The sequence below is a fragment of the Coregonus clupeaformis genome, chromosome 17, assembly GCF_020615455.1.
Source record: "Coregonus clupeaformis isolate EN_2021a chromosome 17, ASM2061545v1, whole genome shotgun sequence".
In the NCBI taxonomy this organism is placed as follows: domain Eukaryota; kingdom Metazoa; phylum Chordata; class Actinopteri; order Salmoniformes; family Salmonidae; genus Coregonus; species Coregonus clupeaformis.
Window position 1 is genome coordinate 2,120,726 of NC_059208.1, and position 18,063 is coordinate 2,138,788.

Sequence of the window (18,063 nt, forward strand, 5' to 3'; positions counted from 1 at the left end):
GGAGAGGCAGAGTGGACGGTGCCTAAAGTTACACCGTCGCCAACTATAACAATCCATATATTGACATTTTATGAATATGCTAAACTGTCTAGAATTTGGTGCATGCAACGTATGGGATGGGGAAAAAGTGCAGTACCCAGCATACCACAAGTCAAAGGTAAGTCAGATTCTTTATTAGATTGTCTACATAAGCCAGTAAAAAACTATGCATAAATGTAGATGTATTTTATTGTATACCTCTTACCTGGAAGAGTGTGTTAGTCTGAGGTTGGAGTTGCCTGACACCTGTAAAAGCAATGCCCTCTAGAGTGGGTGATGAGCCTTTTAGTGTAGCGGACAGACAGTGGAATACTGAATATCCTGAATGGGTTTGGTCCATCTTACTGTCACTGGTGGAGTCTCTTTCTATTTTCTGGTTTCTATTTGCCCCCAAGATGCCCCTGAGAGCACCATCTACCCCAGGGATGAGGAGGAGTTGGGGGTGGAGAACACGCTCATCTGCTTTCTGAATCATTTCAGAAAGCAGAGTCAATTGGACCAATAATGGCCTGGAGGTGACTGAGGGAGCGTATCTCAGTCGGTACTATTCTAATAAAGATGGAACGTTCCACCAGTTCTCCACCCTGAGTTTCACCCCACAGGAGGGGGACGTCTACGCCTGCACTGTGGAGCACACAGCCCTGAAGGACCCCAAAACCAGGTTCTGGGGTGAGGGGAAATTCGTAATAGTATACTTTAGATATTTCAGTAATATGTCTACTACAGTGTGTGATTACTGAATGTTCTGTCTCTGTCTAATCGCTCATGGTGTGTCTTACTGGTTAACTCTAACTCTAACTGATGGCACTTCTGTCCTTCTGTCCCCAAGAGCCTGAGGTCAGTGAGATGAGTGGGTCCAGTGCTGGTCCTGCTGTATTCTGTGGAGTGGGTCTGACTCTGGGGCTGCTGGGGGTGGCTACCGGAACATTCCTCATCATCAAAGGAAACCAGTGCAATTGAGAACCAGAGATATAGAATAGAGGTGAAAGTGACATGGTAAAGGGCTGACATGGGGGTAATGTGGGTAATGTGGGTAATGTAGATAATGGGGTAATGTGGGTAGTGTGGGTAATGGGTAATGGGTAATGGGGGTAATGTGGGTAATATCGGTAATGGGGGTAATGTGTAGTCCAGGGTTGTCAGCACTACCACTAGATCAGACACCAGCACAACATTTTATTTTTGGTTGGTTGTTTGATATTGCCACAAAATTCAGTGGGGTATCCCAGAGTGGGGCTTAAACCCAGATCCAGTGACTGTCAAGCCAAAATTGTATCCTCTTGATGAGGTTGCTTGGTGTTGAGTTAAAGTCGCTACAAAATGTTTTATTGTAAAGTGTATTTTAAAAACGTGAATGCTTTTTACATAGAGTTTGGGTAACGCTGTACAGTGTCATTATTATTATAACAGGTTATTTACATCTGTAAATACAATGTAAAAAGTATTGTAATAAATGGTAATAACTCCTTGTTTCACTGTACTGACATCATGGAAAACATTCACAATTACAGAGGTGTAACGATGAATGCTTGTTACAAATGTGCTAGTTTCCACTAAACTGTCTAACTTTACATTGCTTTTTGTTTTCAGCTACATCCATTAAAGGCAATATGTTGTAGTCACACAGTAAACAGCTGCAAAATAACATGTACCTACCTGCTGGAAACATATGAGGCTGTTCATCACCTGCACAAGAGTGGTTGGAGTTTTAAACTTGCTGCCAATGTAAACTTGCTGCCAATAAAACATATGATGCTGTTCTTCACCTGCACTGGAGTGGTTGGAGTTTTAAAGCTGCCAATGCTTCTGTGCTTTTTAAAATCTGTTTCCTCATTCAGTTTCCTCATTGCTAGCTCATGATATACCTGTTTTAACTCTGAGATGTAAACATGTCTGTGCTGAATTTCTCCTACATCAACAGTGAATTCAGTGGGTTAGCGCAGAGTGGGGCCAAACCCAGGTCCAGCGACCGTCAACCCAACACTTTAGATTATTGAGGTTGCTAGGTTTTGCGTTAAGGTCACTACAATATTTAATATTGTAAAGTTTATAAAAAATGGGAATGCACTTTAAATAAAGTTTGGGTAATGCTGTACACTGTGCTTATTATTATTACATGGTATTTACAATATGTAAAAAGCATTGTAATAAATTGTAATAACTCCCCCCTTGCTGAATTTCACTGTCAGCATTATAACAACAACAAATGTTGCTCTCTCTTTTTCTCTCTCAGCAGGGTGTCAAGTGTCAATGTGCAGCGGTAGGACGGAGTCAGGCGCAGGACACAGAACTGAGTAAACGACGTACTTTACTCGGGAAATAAACAACACTGATTTCCACGCAGGGAAAACACACCAGCTCACATAAGTCTCAGACACAAAACCAAGAACAAACACGCACAAAACCATGTGGGAACCAGAGGGTTAAATAGGGAAATAATATAATGTAATGGGAACCAGGTGTGTACAATCAAGACAAAACAAATAGAAAAAGAAACGTAGATCGGTGGCAGCTAAAAAGCCGGTGACGACGACCGCCGAACGCCACCCGAACAAGGAGAGGCACCAACTTCGGCGGAAGTCGTGACAGTACCCCCCCCTTGACGCGCGGCTCCAGCAGCGCGCCGACACCGGCCTTGGGGACGACCCGAAGGATGAGGTGCAGGACGATCCGGGTGGAGACAGTGAAATTCCTGCAGTAAGGAAGGGTCCAGGATGTCCTCCACCGGCACCCAGCATCTCTCCTCCGGACCGTACCCCTCCCACTCCACGAGGTACTGAAGGCCCCTCACCCGACGCCTTGAGTCCATGATGGCTCGTACAGTATACGCCGGGATCCCCTCGATGTCCAGAGGGGGCGGAGGAACCTCCCGCACCTCAGACTGCTAAAGTTGGTGGCAGCTAGAAAGCCGGTGACGACGACCGCCGAACACCGCCCGAACAAGGAGAGGCACCAACTTCGGCGGAAGTCGTAACACAGGGCTGATGCTGGTGCCAACAAGTTATGATATGGGTCCCTCTAGTGGTTCAATTATATTACATTTGGAGTTAGAAACTCGACAAAAACTGGCCAATATCAAATCCCTGCTGGCAGCTGATATTGGAGTTTGCTTGTAGCAGCTGTTTAGAATAAAGAAGAATCAGTTTAGCAACATTATTTTGGTGTGGTAGGTATGTCTTATGACATAAGAATAGCCTATCAAATATACACTGAGTGTACAAAACATTAGGAACACCTTCCTAATATTCAGTTGTACCCCCTTTTGCCTTAATTCGTTGGGGCATGGACTCTGCAAGGTGTCGAAAGCGTTCCACAGGGATGCTGGCCCATGTTGACTCCAATGCTTCCCACAGTTGTGTCAAGTTGGCTGGATGTCCTTCATGTGGTGGACCATTCTTGATACGCACGGGAAACTGTTGAGCGTGAAAAACAGTTGCAGTTCTTGACAAACTCAAACTGGTGCGCCTGGCACCTAATACCATACCCTGTTCAAAGGCACTTAAATATTTTGCCTTGCCCATTCACCCTCTGAATGGCACACATACACAATCCATGTCTCAATTGTTTCAAGGCTTAAAGATCCTTCTTTAACCTGTCTCCTCCCCTTTATCTACACTGATTGAAGTAGATTTAACAGGTGATATCAATAAGGGATCATAGCTTTCACCTGGATTCACCTGGTCAGTCTATGTCATGGAACGAGCAGGTGTTCCTAATGTTTTGTACAGTCATTGTATGTTGAATGGTATTATTAGTATGGCTATATTTTTCAAACGCAGAGCTAAAACTTATGAAAGCTCAATCACAGTTTTTATTTTTATTTGAAGACAATGCATTTCTATTATTTTTTCATTCCTGGAAACGAAAAATAAGTGCAAGTAAACTTGACAGAAACTTACATATACAACAATGGAAGCTGCTGAGGAGGACGGCTCATAATAATGGCTGGAACGGAGTTAATGGAATGGCATCAAACACATGGAAACCATGTGTTTGATGTCACAGGAGGTTGGTGGCACCTTAATTGGGGAGGACGGGCTCGTGGTAATGACTGGAGCGGCATTAGTGGAATGGTATCAAATACATCAAACACATGGTTTCCATGTGTTCGATGCCATTCCATTCGCTCCGTTTCTCCCCTCTTTAGCCTCCTGTGTTTGATGTATTTGATACCATTGCACTCATTCCGCTTAATAAGATTTCTGAGCACCACTATAAGACAGGAATAAGACCAAGGCTGAATTCAGTACGAAAAAATGTAGTGGACAGTTCAATTAAACGGAAAAGGTGCTGTACTGAACGACCAGTTAAAAAAAACGGGGAGGGGTTGGGTTGTGGGTTCAAAATGCAAAGCCGCCCTTTAAATACGTCACTCGTTGCTTCAAGCCACACCCACCAAACAGAGCAAACATACCCAGAGATGAAGAGGAAGAGAGAGGGCCAACTCAGCGGAAAATCTGTCTCCCTCCGACAGGTGGCGTTTTTTCATTGTTTTGTCCACCAAGCAAGGAGTTTTTGTATGGAGGTCAATGAGGGCATGTCGAATTTCGGCAACAAAAAAATGTATGGCTTATTTGCTACGTGAGGTTTATTTGATGAAATAGAAGTTTCGTAATGCTTAAGTTGTTACGAGTGCACTGATATAAGTAGGACACGTGACATCCCGGAAACTTTGAGAAAAAACGCTTTATATCGGAGTTGTCTCGAGATGGCTATGCATATTCATGGCATGAGGATAGTAGCATAGCATCTCTCCACATTGAATACAGGCGGTTGACGTCAACAACCCTCGTCGAATATTCAAAAAAGGATTACAACAATGAGATGTATCCACCAATCCAAAGAAAGGATAGCCGGGAGCTAGACAGCCTACCATGCTGCTTTGTGGACAATGACTCCCATTGTTAGGGCGGAGACACATCTATCTTGTCAGTACATCCATAATCTTTGATGTACCTCAAAGTCTGTTCAAGAATTTACAAGAACGTTTTGGGGAAACGTGTAGTTCAGTACAAACTGTTCTGCAACATAGCAAACCTTCAATCGAAATGAACGTACCCCATGTCTACTGGCCTACTTATCTAATTGTTTTGTATTTTAAACTGTTATTTCGTTTTTTGTCCATAATTAGGATATGATTTTGTGATTTATATTTCCTTTGCCTGCAGTGGAGGCTCCTCAGAAGAGGAAAGGGAAGACCATCCTCCTCAGTGAATTTCATTTTTATTGATTTATTGTAAAACATTAAAAAAGTTATCCTATTTAGATAAAACTATACTAAATATATTCACGTCACCAATAATTGATTAAAACACATTGTTTTGCAATGAAGGTCTACAGTAGCCTCAACAGCACTCTGTATGGTAGCACCATGGTGTAGTCGGAGGACAGCTAGCTTCTGTCCTCCTCTGGGTATATTGACTTCAATACAAAACCTATGAGGCTCATGGTTCTCACCCCCTTCCATAGGCTTACACAGTAATTATGACAACTTCCAGAGGACGTCCTCCAACCTATTAGAGCTCTTGCAGCATGAACTGACATGTTGTCCACCCAATCAAAGGATCAGAGAATGAATCTAGTACTGAAAGCATAAGCTACAGCTAGCTAGCTCTGCAGTGCATAAAATGTGGTGAGTAGTTGTCTCAAAGAGAGAGAAAGACAATAGTTGAACAGTTTTGAACAAATTAATTTCTTCAAAAATGAAGGAGAAGCAAGAGAGAGAAAGAGAAAGAGAGAGAGAGATTTCATCATGTTTTTCCCACTTTCAGTTTCACTAACTTAGCTAGCAAATGCAGCTAGCTAGTTTAACCTACTCAAACACCCTGCTCAAATAGAGGGATGCTATGTTAGCTAGCTGGCTATAAATATCCAACACAACACTGGAACTCTTCCAAGTCAAGGTAAGCTTTTGGTTTAACTAATTTATTGCCACCGGGGCCCACCAGTTTAACTGCTGAACTGCTTACTGACTATACACTGTAATGTTACTGCATGATTGTAGCGGGTTTAATAACGCGTTAGTTCTATTGGGTTATGTTGACTATGACGTTACTTTAGCTAATATGGTGACAACTATGCAGGCAAGAGTGTGCAAGGCGGTATTGAATGTGTCACTGTCTGTCCATGTCGACCTATGTGCACCTAAGCTGTAAACTTTCATTCATAGGCTAGGTAGCAACCTCATGATGGGTATAGGGAAAATTAGAGTATTGTGTAGTCGCCTAAGCCTATCAATGTTACATTGAACTGGGTGAATGGAATATGAATGACAGTCATCCAATATGCTTTAATAGAAATAAGGTCCTCCCTCAGTTTAAAATGCACCGACCACCACTGTTTGCCTGAATGATAACATGTACTTTATAAATAAAAACACAAAGTTAAAAAACATAGCCTACTGTTGAGATCATGATAGAAGTGTGTGAGCTGTAGCAAGCGGTAGGATATAACTGATACGGTAAACGTTTAGCATACCTACTGAACTACAGACAATAAAATACACTCGGAAAATAACCAGCCACTACCTACAGAGGACGCGCAGCAGCTGATACTCTTTCCGCGCATGCTCTCTCTCGAGGAAATATGAGCCGCTTCTGGTTCTATTTTCTTTTTCTATTTTTCTCAATTAAAAGCCCAAGCCTCATCCTATTTGTCTGTTGCGCGGTGTAGGTGTTCATCCACTACTGGAAGCGATAAAGAAAGACGCGGAGAAAGGGAGGGGACAATGGCGAAAGAGGAGAGGAGGATGAGGGAGGGAGCCAGCCAGGAGGGAAGGAATAGGCCTATAGGCAAATATACAGTCGATGTGAGAAAGGCTGTTGATGTTTTAATACACAATCATGCATGATGCATGCATTAAACTGTAGCAGACAAAAAATTATAGGCTGCAGGTTATGTTTACCTCCTGTTATGACATACTATCCGTTATTTGTTTGTCTCATCATCTCTCGCATATCCATCACTTCACTACTTAGGTCACATAATCTCGTGCCCTTGCACTGCCAATCTGTGTGACGTGGTTCTGAGATGTCGGAATGTGCTGTTCTCGCAGCGGAGGTCGTTAGACGCACTGGATGGGATGGTTACGTTACCGGACATTGATAACCGCTGCAGACACACGCGTCCAGCGGGGGGCGATAAGGGGAGTTTATAAAAACATGGTGATGACTGACCATGTCCATTAGTACGAGGGACAACAACTCTGCGCGAGAGAAAGTGTGGTAAGCTACTTTCTATTTACCTAAACAAGTTAGCCTATGTTTATTTATCCAACGACCATTCCTCCAAACAATCCCAATCGGATTAACCTGATCTAATGTAGAATTTTCTGGGAGAGATTATAGTGATCTACATGACATCATTGTTTTCATTAAAAGAGCTATATGTAATATTTTTGCATTTCAATTTCAGAAAATGGCCTTAATATATCTTCAGTAATAGTGGAATGATAGTGTTTCACAATATTTCTTCCCCCAAAAAAGTCATTGGGTCCACACAAAATTGCATTTAAATGGTCCAGCCTTCTTATTGGTCAACAAAAGACAGACCTTCTCTTTTTGTCAAATTGATTGGGGCCAACAAATCTCTTGTTGTCAATTCAACAAAGGACCAGTCAATTTAACAAGATATTTGCTGGCCCCAGTCAATTTAACAAGAGATTTGCTGGCCCCAGTCAATTTAACAAGAGATTCATTGTTGAATTGTTACATGTAGCCTAGTACCTTTAAATTGTATGAATAATACTTTATGACTTTGGCCAGCCTTGATTCAAAATCCTGCTGTCATGACTCATGTCAAGACAGAAAAGTATGTATAGGCTACCTCAGCACAAGTTCAGGTTATACATGTGTCCTTTATGTTCTTATCATAGGATTGGATCATTAACTTGTGATGAATGACATCACTGTGAAATGTGGATTGCTCGAATGAGATTGACTCAGTCTAACGTGATGTCTGTTTTCTCCACAGCCTTGAAAAACCCTAGCTCAGTAGTGTCTGAGTAGTGAATATTGTGTGTGTGTGTGTAGGCTATAATGGGTCTGGCACTGTCTGGCTGGCTGGGTGGCATCCCAGCCAAGATGAAGAAGGATGCTCCCTCCTCTTCCTCCTTCCTCCCGCTGTCCATCCCTACCTCCTCCCGCCTTTCACTGCTCCTAAACTCCTTTCCCATTGCCCCTGGAGACCCCCGGTGCCGCTGGAGCCCCACACACTGTTCACCTCACTTCCTGCTGTCCCCGTGCGGGGAGGAAGTGACACGTGCACCCACCCAGCAGAGCAGCGACGGGGCTCGGGGGGAGAAGGGGGAGAGGGGAGGACTGCACGTGTGGGAGGTGCTGTGGAGCCCCGCCCACAGAGGAAGTCATGCTGTGATTGGTGTATCCACGGAGCACTGCCCGCTGCAAACCTCCGGTTACACTGCACTGGTGGGCGGAGACTCACAGTCCTGGGGATGGGAACTCACAACCAATCAGCTGTGGCATGCAGGGCGAGCACTGCAGAGGTACCCCGGGGAGAGAGGGGTGCAGGCAGGAGAGCGATCTGTGTCCCCCCCTCACCCTGTCCCGGAGCACGTGCTGCTGGTTCTGGACACAGACGCAGGAACTCTGGGATATATGGTAGATGACTGCTTCCTGGGCGTGGCCTTTAAGGACCTCCCCCGAGGGGTGGAGCTGTTCCCAGCCGTCAGCAGCGTAAGGGGTGGAGCCTCCATACGACTATGCTACCTCAATGGAGCTACCCGTGAGTATAACCTCATCATTATAATACAATACAATGTAACTTTATTGTACCTTGGCATGTTGCTTGGCTTTTATAGCATCAACACAGACAGGCAACATTTACCAAAATATTACAGCTACCAAACTAAACACAGTGCAACTAACACAACTAAAACAGTTCAGAACTATTCATGATGCCCTTAAACCCAAACATGCCCACGCCAAGTACTTATGTTTGCATCAGTGGAGGCTGCTGAGGGGAGAATGGCTCATAATAATGGCTGGAACGGAGCCAATGGAATGGCATCAAACCATGTGTTTGATGCATTTGATTCCATTCCACCAATTCCGCTCCAGCCATTACCACGAGCCCGTCCTCCACAATTAAGGTGCCATCGACCTCCTGTGAAATGCATGTATGTTTGTTACATTTATTTCTCTCTTTCCTTCCTTCCCTCTCTTTCTCTCAGGCGAGCCTCCTGCACTGATGGCTCTCTGTGGTCTGTCCATCCATGTGTCCATGGGGAAAGAGAGAGAGACTCAGACAGACAGACTACCTCTGCCTCTTCCTCTTCAACGCTACCTCCTGCCCAGCATATGACTTGCACACACAAACACACACACACACACACACACACACACACACACCACACACACACACACACACACACACACACACTGTATGGAGTAAATAGGAATGTTCTCACTGACACAATGTCCATATACTGCTAAATTATAGAACCTATTTATTACAACCATGATATTGTTGGATTGTAAAATACACCTGCTGTTTTTTTACTACATTTATATTTAATAATTTATTAATTTATGTTGAATCTATTGCTGTTTGTTTAAAAATGCTATTTATTTATTAAATATCTGATATTACAGGCTGCCATAACTCCTGTCCTGGGGCTCATTGTTATTGTTCAAGTCTTCTCTACCTCATGTTCTCACACACACATACAGGATGGTTGGTTTAGACAACAAAGTATAAAAAAAACCTAATTAAATAGGTTAGGATAGCACACTGCTGATGTGAGTAATATTGAACAATCTGTTTTTTTTGTCCTCTTAGAATAAACGTATGTCACACAAACAATCATCACACATGTACCCTCACAGCCTTCATTCAGTTCTGAACCCATGCTTTAGCAGAGATGGAATAGGAAGCGAGACATCCCACACCCCAGTGGTGTAGTGGTGCATGGAGAAGTGGGTATACTCTAATTTTGCCAAAAATGTTTCAAACGGCCCGCCCGGCGAAGGAAAGGTGCCCTGTGTGAAAGATCCTATGAGAAACAGTGACATACACTCTGAATGACCTAAAATTATCAATCCCATATTGGTCTTTCACAGTCAGGCCAACCCAAGCTGTACTGTGCAGTAGGCTAATAGTAGTACCTATTATTGAAACAGATAAACTGAGTCAGAAATTCACAGGTTTCAGATTTTCCCCAATTTCTTCAGGGTTTTGTTCTCAAAGGCCCTTTTTTGTTTAGTTTTTTGGCAAAATTGTATGTTCTAAGTCCATAACAATGCTAAAACCACATCTGAAGACCACTTTTGAGGTCTTTTGAGGAACCTAGCACTGTTGTTTGGTTAGCAGTGTTTCTGTAGCACATGAATGGCCACTGGATTGATGCAAATAATCATGATATCATTCTGACAGGTATGCATGCATTCTCCTGTTCTATTGTTGTTGATTTTTACTTTCTTTCATTGTCTAGCAGCCCAAGGAATGATCCTAATCATATTAGCAACCCATGACAGTTATTGCATCTTTAAATCCCCCCTCTTTCTAACAGATATTTCCATCACTGTCCATTCCCTTAGATTGCAGTTTTGAAACTGCAGTAAAAGTACAGTGACTGCAGTCGACTGTGGTATTTTGGATGCAGTAATTGCATAATACTGCAGTAATACTGCACTCTAACTGCAGTTATACTGCACTCTGACTGCAATCTTTTTTCGTAAGGGTGAAACAGCGCATGTGCGGTGCGCATTTTAGAAAGGTGTTTTCCCGCAAATTGTTTTTTGGAAAATTCACGTGTAGGCCTACTGCCATGTGTACATTGCTGCGCCTAAAATAAATAATAATAATAAATAATATTTTATCAACATTTTAAGCTAAACAGTCCGATCTGTTCCATCAGCCCTATTAATTGATATGGCGGATACCTCCACTACACTACTTTGATACGTATCAGTGGGGATTGAGAAGTGAGCCTACGCAATGCCCACTGAAAACTAAATGGGTATATGGCGTATACCTGCGTATACCCACTACACCACTGCCACTCTCTCATTTTTTCTGGTTCATACAATGCCTTGCAAAAGTATTAAATCCCCCTTGGAGTTTTTCCTATTTTGTTGCATTACAACCTGGAATTTAAATTGATTTTTATTTGGATTTCATGTCATGTACATACACAAAATAGTCCAAATTGGTGAAGTGAAATGAAAAAAATAACTTGTTTCAAAAAATTCTAAAAAATAAATAACGGAAAAGTGGTGTGTGCATATGTATTCACTCTATGAAGCCCCTAAATAAGATCTGGTGCAACCAATTACCTTCAGAAGTCACATAATTAGTTAAATAAAGTCCACCTGTGTGCAATCTAAGTGTCACATGATCTGTCACATGATCTCAGTATATATATATATATATATATACAGTGGGGAGAACAAGTATTTGATACACTGCCGATTTTGCAGGTTTTCCTACTTACAAAGCATGTAGAGGTCTGTAATTTTTTTCATAGGTACACTTCAACTGTGAGAGACAGAATCTAAAACAAAAATCCAGAAAATCACATTGTATGATTTTTAAATAATTAATTTGCATTTTATTGCATGATATAAGTATTTGATCACCTACCAACCAGTAAGAATTCCGGCTCTCACAGACCTGTTAGTTTTTCTTTAAGAAGCCCTCCTGTTCTCCACTCATTACCTGTATTAACTGCACCTGTTTGAACTCGTTACCTGTATAAAAGACACCTGTCCACACACTCAATCAAACAGACTCCAACCTCTCCACAATGGCCAAGACCAGAGAGCTATGTAAGGTCATCAGTGATAAAATTGTAGACCTGCACAAGGCTGGGATGGGCTACAGGACAATAGGCAAGCAGCTTGGTGAGAAGGCAACAACTGTTGGCGCAATTATTAGAAAATTGAAGAAGTTCAAGATGGCGGTCAATCACCCTCGGTCTGGGGCTCCATGCAAGATCTCACCTCGTGGGGCATCAATGATCATGAGGAAGGTGAGGGATCAGCCCAGAACTACACGCCAGGACCTGGTCAATGACCTGAAGAGAGCTGGGACCACAGTCTCAAAGAAAATTATTAGTAACACACTACGCCGTCATGGATTAAAATCATGCAGCACACGCAAGGTCCCCCTGCTCTAGCCAGCGCATGTCCAGGCCCGTCTGAAGTTTGCCAATGACCATCTGGATGATCCAGAGGAGGAATGGGAGAAGGTCATGTGGTCTGATGAGACAAAAATAGAGCTTTCTGGTCTAAACTCCACTCGCCATGTTTGGAGGAAGAAGAAGGATGAGTACAACCCCAAGAACACCATCCCAACCGTGAAGCATGGAGGTGGAAACATCATTCTTTGGGGATGCTTTTCTGCAAAGGGGACAGCACGACTGCACCGTATTGAGGGGAGGATGGATGGGGCCATGTATCACGAGATCTTGGCCAACAACCTCCTTCCCTCAGTAAGAGCATTGAAGATGGGTCGTGGCTGGGTCTTCCAGCATGACAACGACCCGAAACACACAGCCAGGGCAACTAAGGAGTGGCTCCGTAAGAAGCATCTCAAGGTCCTGGAGTGGTCTAGCCAGTCTCCAGACCTGAACCCAATAGAACATCTTTGGAGGGAGCTGAAAGTCCGTATTGCCAAGCGACAGCCCCGAAACCTGAAGGATCTGGAGAAGGTCTGTATGGAGGAGTGGGCCAAAATCCCTGCTGCAGTGTGTGCAAACCTGGTCAAGACCTACAGGAAACGTATGATCTCTGTAATTGCAAACAAAGGTTTCTGGACCAAATATTAAGTTCTGCTTTTCTGATGTATTAAATACTTATATCATGCAATAAAATGCAAATTAATTACTTTAAAATCATACAATGTGATTTTCTGGATTTTTGTTTTAGATTCCGTCTTTCACAGTTGAAGTGTACCTATGATAAAAATTACAGACCTATACATGCTTTGTAAGTAGGAAAACCTGCAAAATCGGCAGTGTATCAAATACTTGTTCTCCCCACTGTATACACCTGTTCTGAAAGGCCCCAGAGTCTGTAACACCACTAAACAAAGGGCACCACCAAGCAAGTGGCACCGTGAAGACCAAGGAGCTCTCCAAACAGGTCAGGGACAAAGTTGTGGAGAAGTACAGATCAGGGTTGGGTTATAAAAAAATATCCGAAACTTTGAACATCCCACGGAGCACCATTAAATCCATTATTAAAAAATGGAAAGAATATGGCACCACAACAAACCTGCCAAGAGAGGGCTGCCCACCAAAACTCACGGCCCAGGCAAGGAGGGCATTAATCAGAGAGGCAACAAAGAGACCAAAGATAATCCACAGCGGAGATTGGAGTATCTGTCCATAGGACCACTTTAAGCCGTACACTCCACAGAGCTGGGCTTTATGGGAGAGTGGCCAGGAAAAAAGCCATTGCTTAAAGGAAAAAATAAGCAAACACATTTGGTGTTCGCCAAAAGGAATGTGGGAGACTCCCCAAACATATGGAAGAAGGTACTCTGGTCAGATGAGACTAAAATTGAGCATTTTGGCCATCAAGGAAAATGCTATGTCTGGCGCAAACCCAACACCTCTCATCACCCAGAGAACACCATCCCCACAGTGAAGCATGGTGGTGGCAGCATCATGCTGTGGGGATGTTTTTCATCGGCAGGGACTGGAAAACTGGTCAGAATTGAAGGAATGATGGATGGCACTAAATACAGGGAAATTCTTGAAGGAAACCTGTTTCAGTCTTTCAAAGATTTGAGACTGGGACGGAGGTTCACCTTCCAGCAGGACAATGACCCTAAGCATACTGCTAAAGCAACACTCGAGTGGTTTAAGGGGAAACATTTAAATGTCTTGGAATGGCCTAGTCAAAGCCCAGACCTCAATCCAATTGAGAATCTGTGGTATGACTTAAAGATTGCTGTACACCAGCGGAACCCATCCAACTTGAAGGAGCTGGAGCAGTATTGCCTTGAAGAATGGGCAAAAATCCCAGTGGCTAGATGTGCCAAGCTTATAGAGACATACCCCAAGAGACTTGCAGCTGTAATTGCTGCAAAAGGTGGCTCTACAAAGTATTGACTTTGGGGGAGGGTGAATAGTTATGCACGCTCAAGTTTTCAGTTTTTTTGTCTTATTTCTTGTTTGTTTCACATTAAAAAATATGTTGCATCTTCAAAGTGGTAGGCATGTTGTGTAAATAAAATGATACAAACCCCCCAAAAATCCATTTGAATTCCAGGTTGTAAGGCAACAAAATAGGAAAAATGCCAAGGGGGGTGAATCCTTTCGCAAGCCACTGTATACTGTCAATTAACTATATAAGTAGACCAGACCCAACTGCTATGCATTGGTGTCTATGGGAGAGCCACCTCTTAAAGGGGCAGTGCAGTCAAAAGTGTGATTTTGCTGTTATTTGGATGATATTTCAACACTATAAGTTCAGAAAAAAAATGCCTGCAAATTCAGCATGTTCAGGTGGGATGGTGTTTTTGTCCCAGATCATGACATCACAATCTGATCTGACTATTCTTACCAGTCATCTTTTATTTGCATATGTATCCTACTACTTTGAAGAGGTAAGGGTAGGTGTGTAGTAATATCCTATCCGCCAATCAGGACTGTGTATGTAAATATATTTAAATTTGTATCTACAGGGGCCCACAAGACCAGACTGAGCATGTCAATGGTAAAGAGAGGCTCAAGGAAATAAATGATTAAACATACAGTACCAGTCAAAAGTTTGGACACACGTACTCATTCCAAGGTTTTTCTTTATTTTTACTATTTTCTACATTGTAGAATAATAGTGAAGACATCAAAACTATGAAATAACACATATGGAATCATGTAATAACCAAAGAAGTGTTAAACAAATCAAAATATATTTGAGATTTGAGATTTTTCAAAGTAGCCACCCTTTGCCTTGATGACAGCTTTGCACACTCTTGGCATTCTCTCAACCAGCTTCATGAGGTAGTCACCTGGAATGCATTTTAATTAACAGGTGTGCCTTGTTAAAAGTTAATTTGTGGAGTTTCTTTCCTTCTTAATGTGTTTGAGCCAATCAGTTGTGTTGTGACAAGGTAGGGGTGGTATACAGAAGATAGCCCTATTTGGTAAAAGACCAAGTCCATATTATGGCCAGAACAGCTCAAATAAGCAAAGAGAAACGACAGTCCATCATTACTTTAAGACATGAAGGTCAGTCAATACGGAACATTTCAAGAACTTTGAAAGTTTCTTCAAGTGCAGTCGCAAAAACCATCAAGCGTTATGATGAAACTGGCTCTCATGAGGACCGCCACAGGAAAGGAAGACCCAGAGTTACCTCTGCTGCAGAGGATAAGTTCATTAGAGTTACCAGCCTCAGAAATTACAGCCCAAATAAATGCTTCACAGAGTTCAAGTAACAGACACATCTCAACATCAACTGTTCAGAGGAGACTGCATGAATCAGGCCTTCATGGTCGAATTGCTGCAAAAAAAACACTACTAAAGGACACCAATAAGAAGAAGAGACTTGCTTGGGCCAAGAAACACGAGCAAAGGACATTAGACCGGTGGAAATCTGTCCTTTGGTCTGATGAGTCCAAATTTGAGATTTTTGGTTCCAACCGCCATGTCTTTGTGAGACGCAGAGTAGGTGAACGGATGATCTCCACATGTGTGGTTCCCACCGTGAAGCAAGGAGGAGGTGTGATGGTGTGGGGGTGCTTTGCTGGTGACACTGTCTGTGATTTATTTAGAATTCAAGGCACACTTAACCAGCATGGCTACCACAGCAGTCTGCAGCGATACGCCATCCCATCTGGTTTGCGCCTAGTGGGACTATAATTTGTTTTTCAACAGGACAATGACCCAACACACCTCCAGGCTGTGTAAGGGCTATTTGACCAAGAAGGAGAGTGATGGAGTGCTGCATCAGATGACCTGGCCTCCACAATCACCCGACCTCAACCCATTTGTGATGGTTTGTGATGAGTTGGACCGCAGAGTGAAGGAAAAGCATCCAACAAGTGCTTAGCATATGTGTGAACTCCTTCAAGACTGTTGGAAAAGCATTCAAAGGTGAAGCTGGTTGAGAGAATGCCAAGTGTGTGCAAAGCTGTCATCAAGGCAAAGGGTGGCTACTTTGAAGAATCTAAAATATATTTTGATTTGTTTAACACTTTTTTGGTTACTACATGATTCCATATGTGTTATTTCATAGTTTTGATGTTTTCACTATTATTCTACAATGTAGAAAATAGTAAAAAATAAAGAAAAACCCTTGAATGAGTAGGTGTGTCCAAACTTTTGACTGGTACTGTATATTTGGAGTTATTTTCATGAAATAAACACATACAGTGATTTATCAGACATACAGTGATTATTTAAAAATACTATTAAAAATACAACAACAAAAAAAGACTGCATGGGGGCTTTAAGTAGATGGTAAATGAGTGGGATGTCTTCAATTATCCACCATCTTTGGCTTTAGTTCTGCTGCAGCGGCGCCAGCGCACGTGGGGATGAATTTGGCGCGCTTGGTGCACAGTGAGAGACGCGCTAAAAGTCAACTACACACACAACAGCTAAAAGACGAGTTAACGTTCAGGTTAGTAGAGGTAGACTACCGGTAAGTTGCTAACTAACAAACAGCTATAACTGAGGCGCACATTCCATATGTCTGGAAACGGAACGGGTTAGGCCTACGACATAAGTGAAATTGAAACTAGCTCAAGTTAGCTAACTAGTCAAATTATGATACAATGATTCACGTGACAAGGTTTAGGCCAAAGTTGTCTGCGTGTCTTTGTGTAGCCTAGAGAGTAAATGTCGGTGCCTGGTGATGTCAGAGGAAGAGGCCTGTCTGAGCCCCCCAATCTGAATAGAGAGGAGGAGGAGGAGGAAGAATCACATAAGGTGAGAGCAACAGTGAACACACACATACATGTCATGTGTGCTAAACCACCTACAAACAATGGGCCATGGTAGATTAAGAGAATGTGTATGTGTGTCTAGGTGTTGCTGAGTGTGTTGGCCCAGCATGGGCAGTTGGGGTTGTGTTTCTATGACAGCAGAGACTTCACTCTGCACTACATGCCTGACACCTCAGGCAACCACCAGCTCCAACTGTTGGCCAGAGGTATATACTAAAGTTAAACACACATACACTCACACACACTAACCAGAGGTAGTCAGTACACATGCCTAATGCACACCTAAACTACTTACTGACCCAAACGCATTGATCCCTATCCTCCCTGTCCCCCTCTCCTTCCCCTGTCCCCCTCTCCCTCCCCCCGGTCCCCCTCTCCCCTGTCCCCCTCTCCTTCTCCTCTCCCTCCCCCTGTCCTCTCCCACCCCCCGGTCCCCCTCTCTCCTGTCCCCCTCTTCTTCTCCTCTCCCTCCCCCTGTCCCCCTCCCAATGTCCCCCTCCCTGTCCCCTCTCCCGGTCCCCCTCCTCTGTTCCCCCTCCCTCCCCTTCCCTCTCCCCCCTCTCTCTCTCAGTGGTCCAGGAGGTGAGCCCTCATGTGATCATTACCAGTGCTAAGCAGGAACGCTGCATGGTCCAGTTCATGCAGGGACTGGGTGAGGAGGGGCACCGCACAGGGAGGACTGGGGAAGGGAAAACGTTAGGCCGGCCCGGGAGGGTTGGGGGGTGATGGTTAAGGTGGAGGGTAAAGGTTAATGCAAAAAAATCTTTCTACATTTGCACTTTCTCCCCCTTTCTCACTTTATCTGCTTGCCCTTCTATCTCACTTTCTCTCTCTTTCTCTCAAGCTCTCTCTTCTATCGCTCACTCTCTTCCTTTTCTCTCTCGTCTATCACACACCCCCCCCCCCTCTCTCTCTCTCTCTCTGACTCCCTCTCTCCTCCCTGCTTCCAGGAGCCAACCCAGACTACAGGCCAGAGGTGGTGACCTATCCCAATGTGGACTTTGGTAAGAACAGCTGCCTGGCCTGCCTGTGGTAATACAGTAGGTATCATTCTTTGTGTAACATTTTAACATCAATAGTAAAGTTTTCAATTACAGATTCGCT

At 43.4% G+C, this 18,063-nt stretch overlaps 1 protein-coding gene and 2 long non-coding RNA genes across 3 annotated transcripts; all 3 read left to right on the forward strand.

Annotated features, from left to right (window-relative positions):
- Positions 1-1,047, forward strand: LOC121542416 (H-2 class II histocompatibility antigen, A-K alpha chain-like). The gene is given in 4 exon segments (XM_041851813.2): positions 1-157; positions 435-516; positions 518-708; positions 869-1,047. Coding segments are annotated over 4 exon segments (459 nt in total). The 5' UTR covers positions 1-102; the 3' UTR covers positions 1,000-1,047.
- A 5,568-nt stretch (positions 1,048-6,615) lies between these two features.
- LOC123492916 lies at positions 6,616-8,319 on the forward strand. Its single transcript, XR_006661923.1, has 3 exons — positions 6,616-6,847; positions 7,017-7,262; positions 8,011-8,319. It is a non-coding gene; the product is annotated as an uncharacterized LOC123492916 (long non-coding RNA).
- An 8,733-nt stretch (positions 8,320-17,052) lies between these two features.
- LOC123481116 lies at positions 17,053-17,965 on the forward strand. The gene is made up of 3 exons (XR_006661924.1): positions 17,053-17,165; positions 17,531-17,611; positions 17,910-17,965. It is a non-coding gene; the product is annotated as an uncharacterized LOC123481116 (long non-coding RNA).
- The last annotated feature ends 98 nt before the right edge of the window (positions 17,966-18,063 follow it).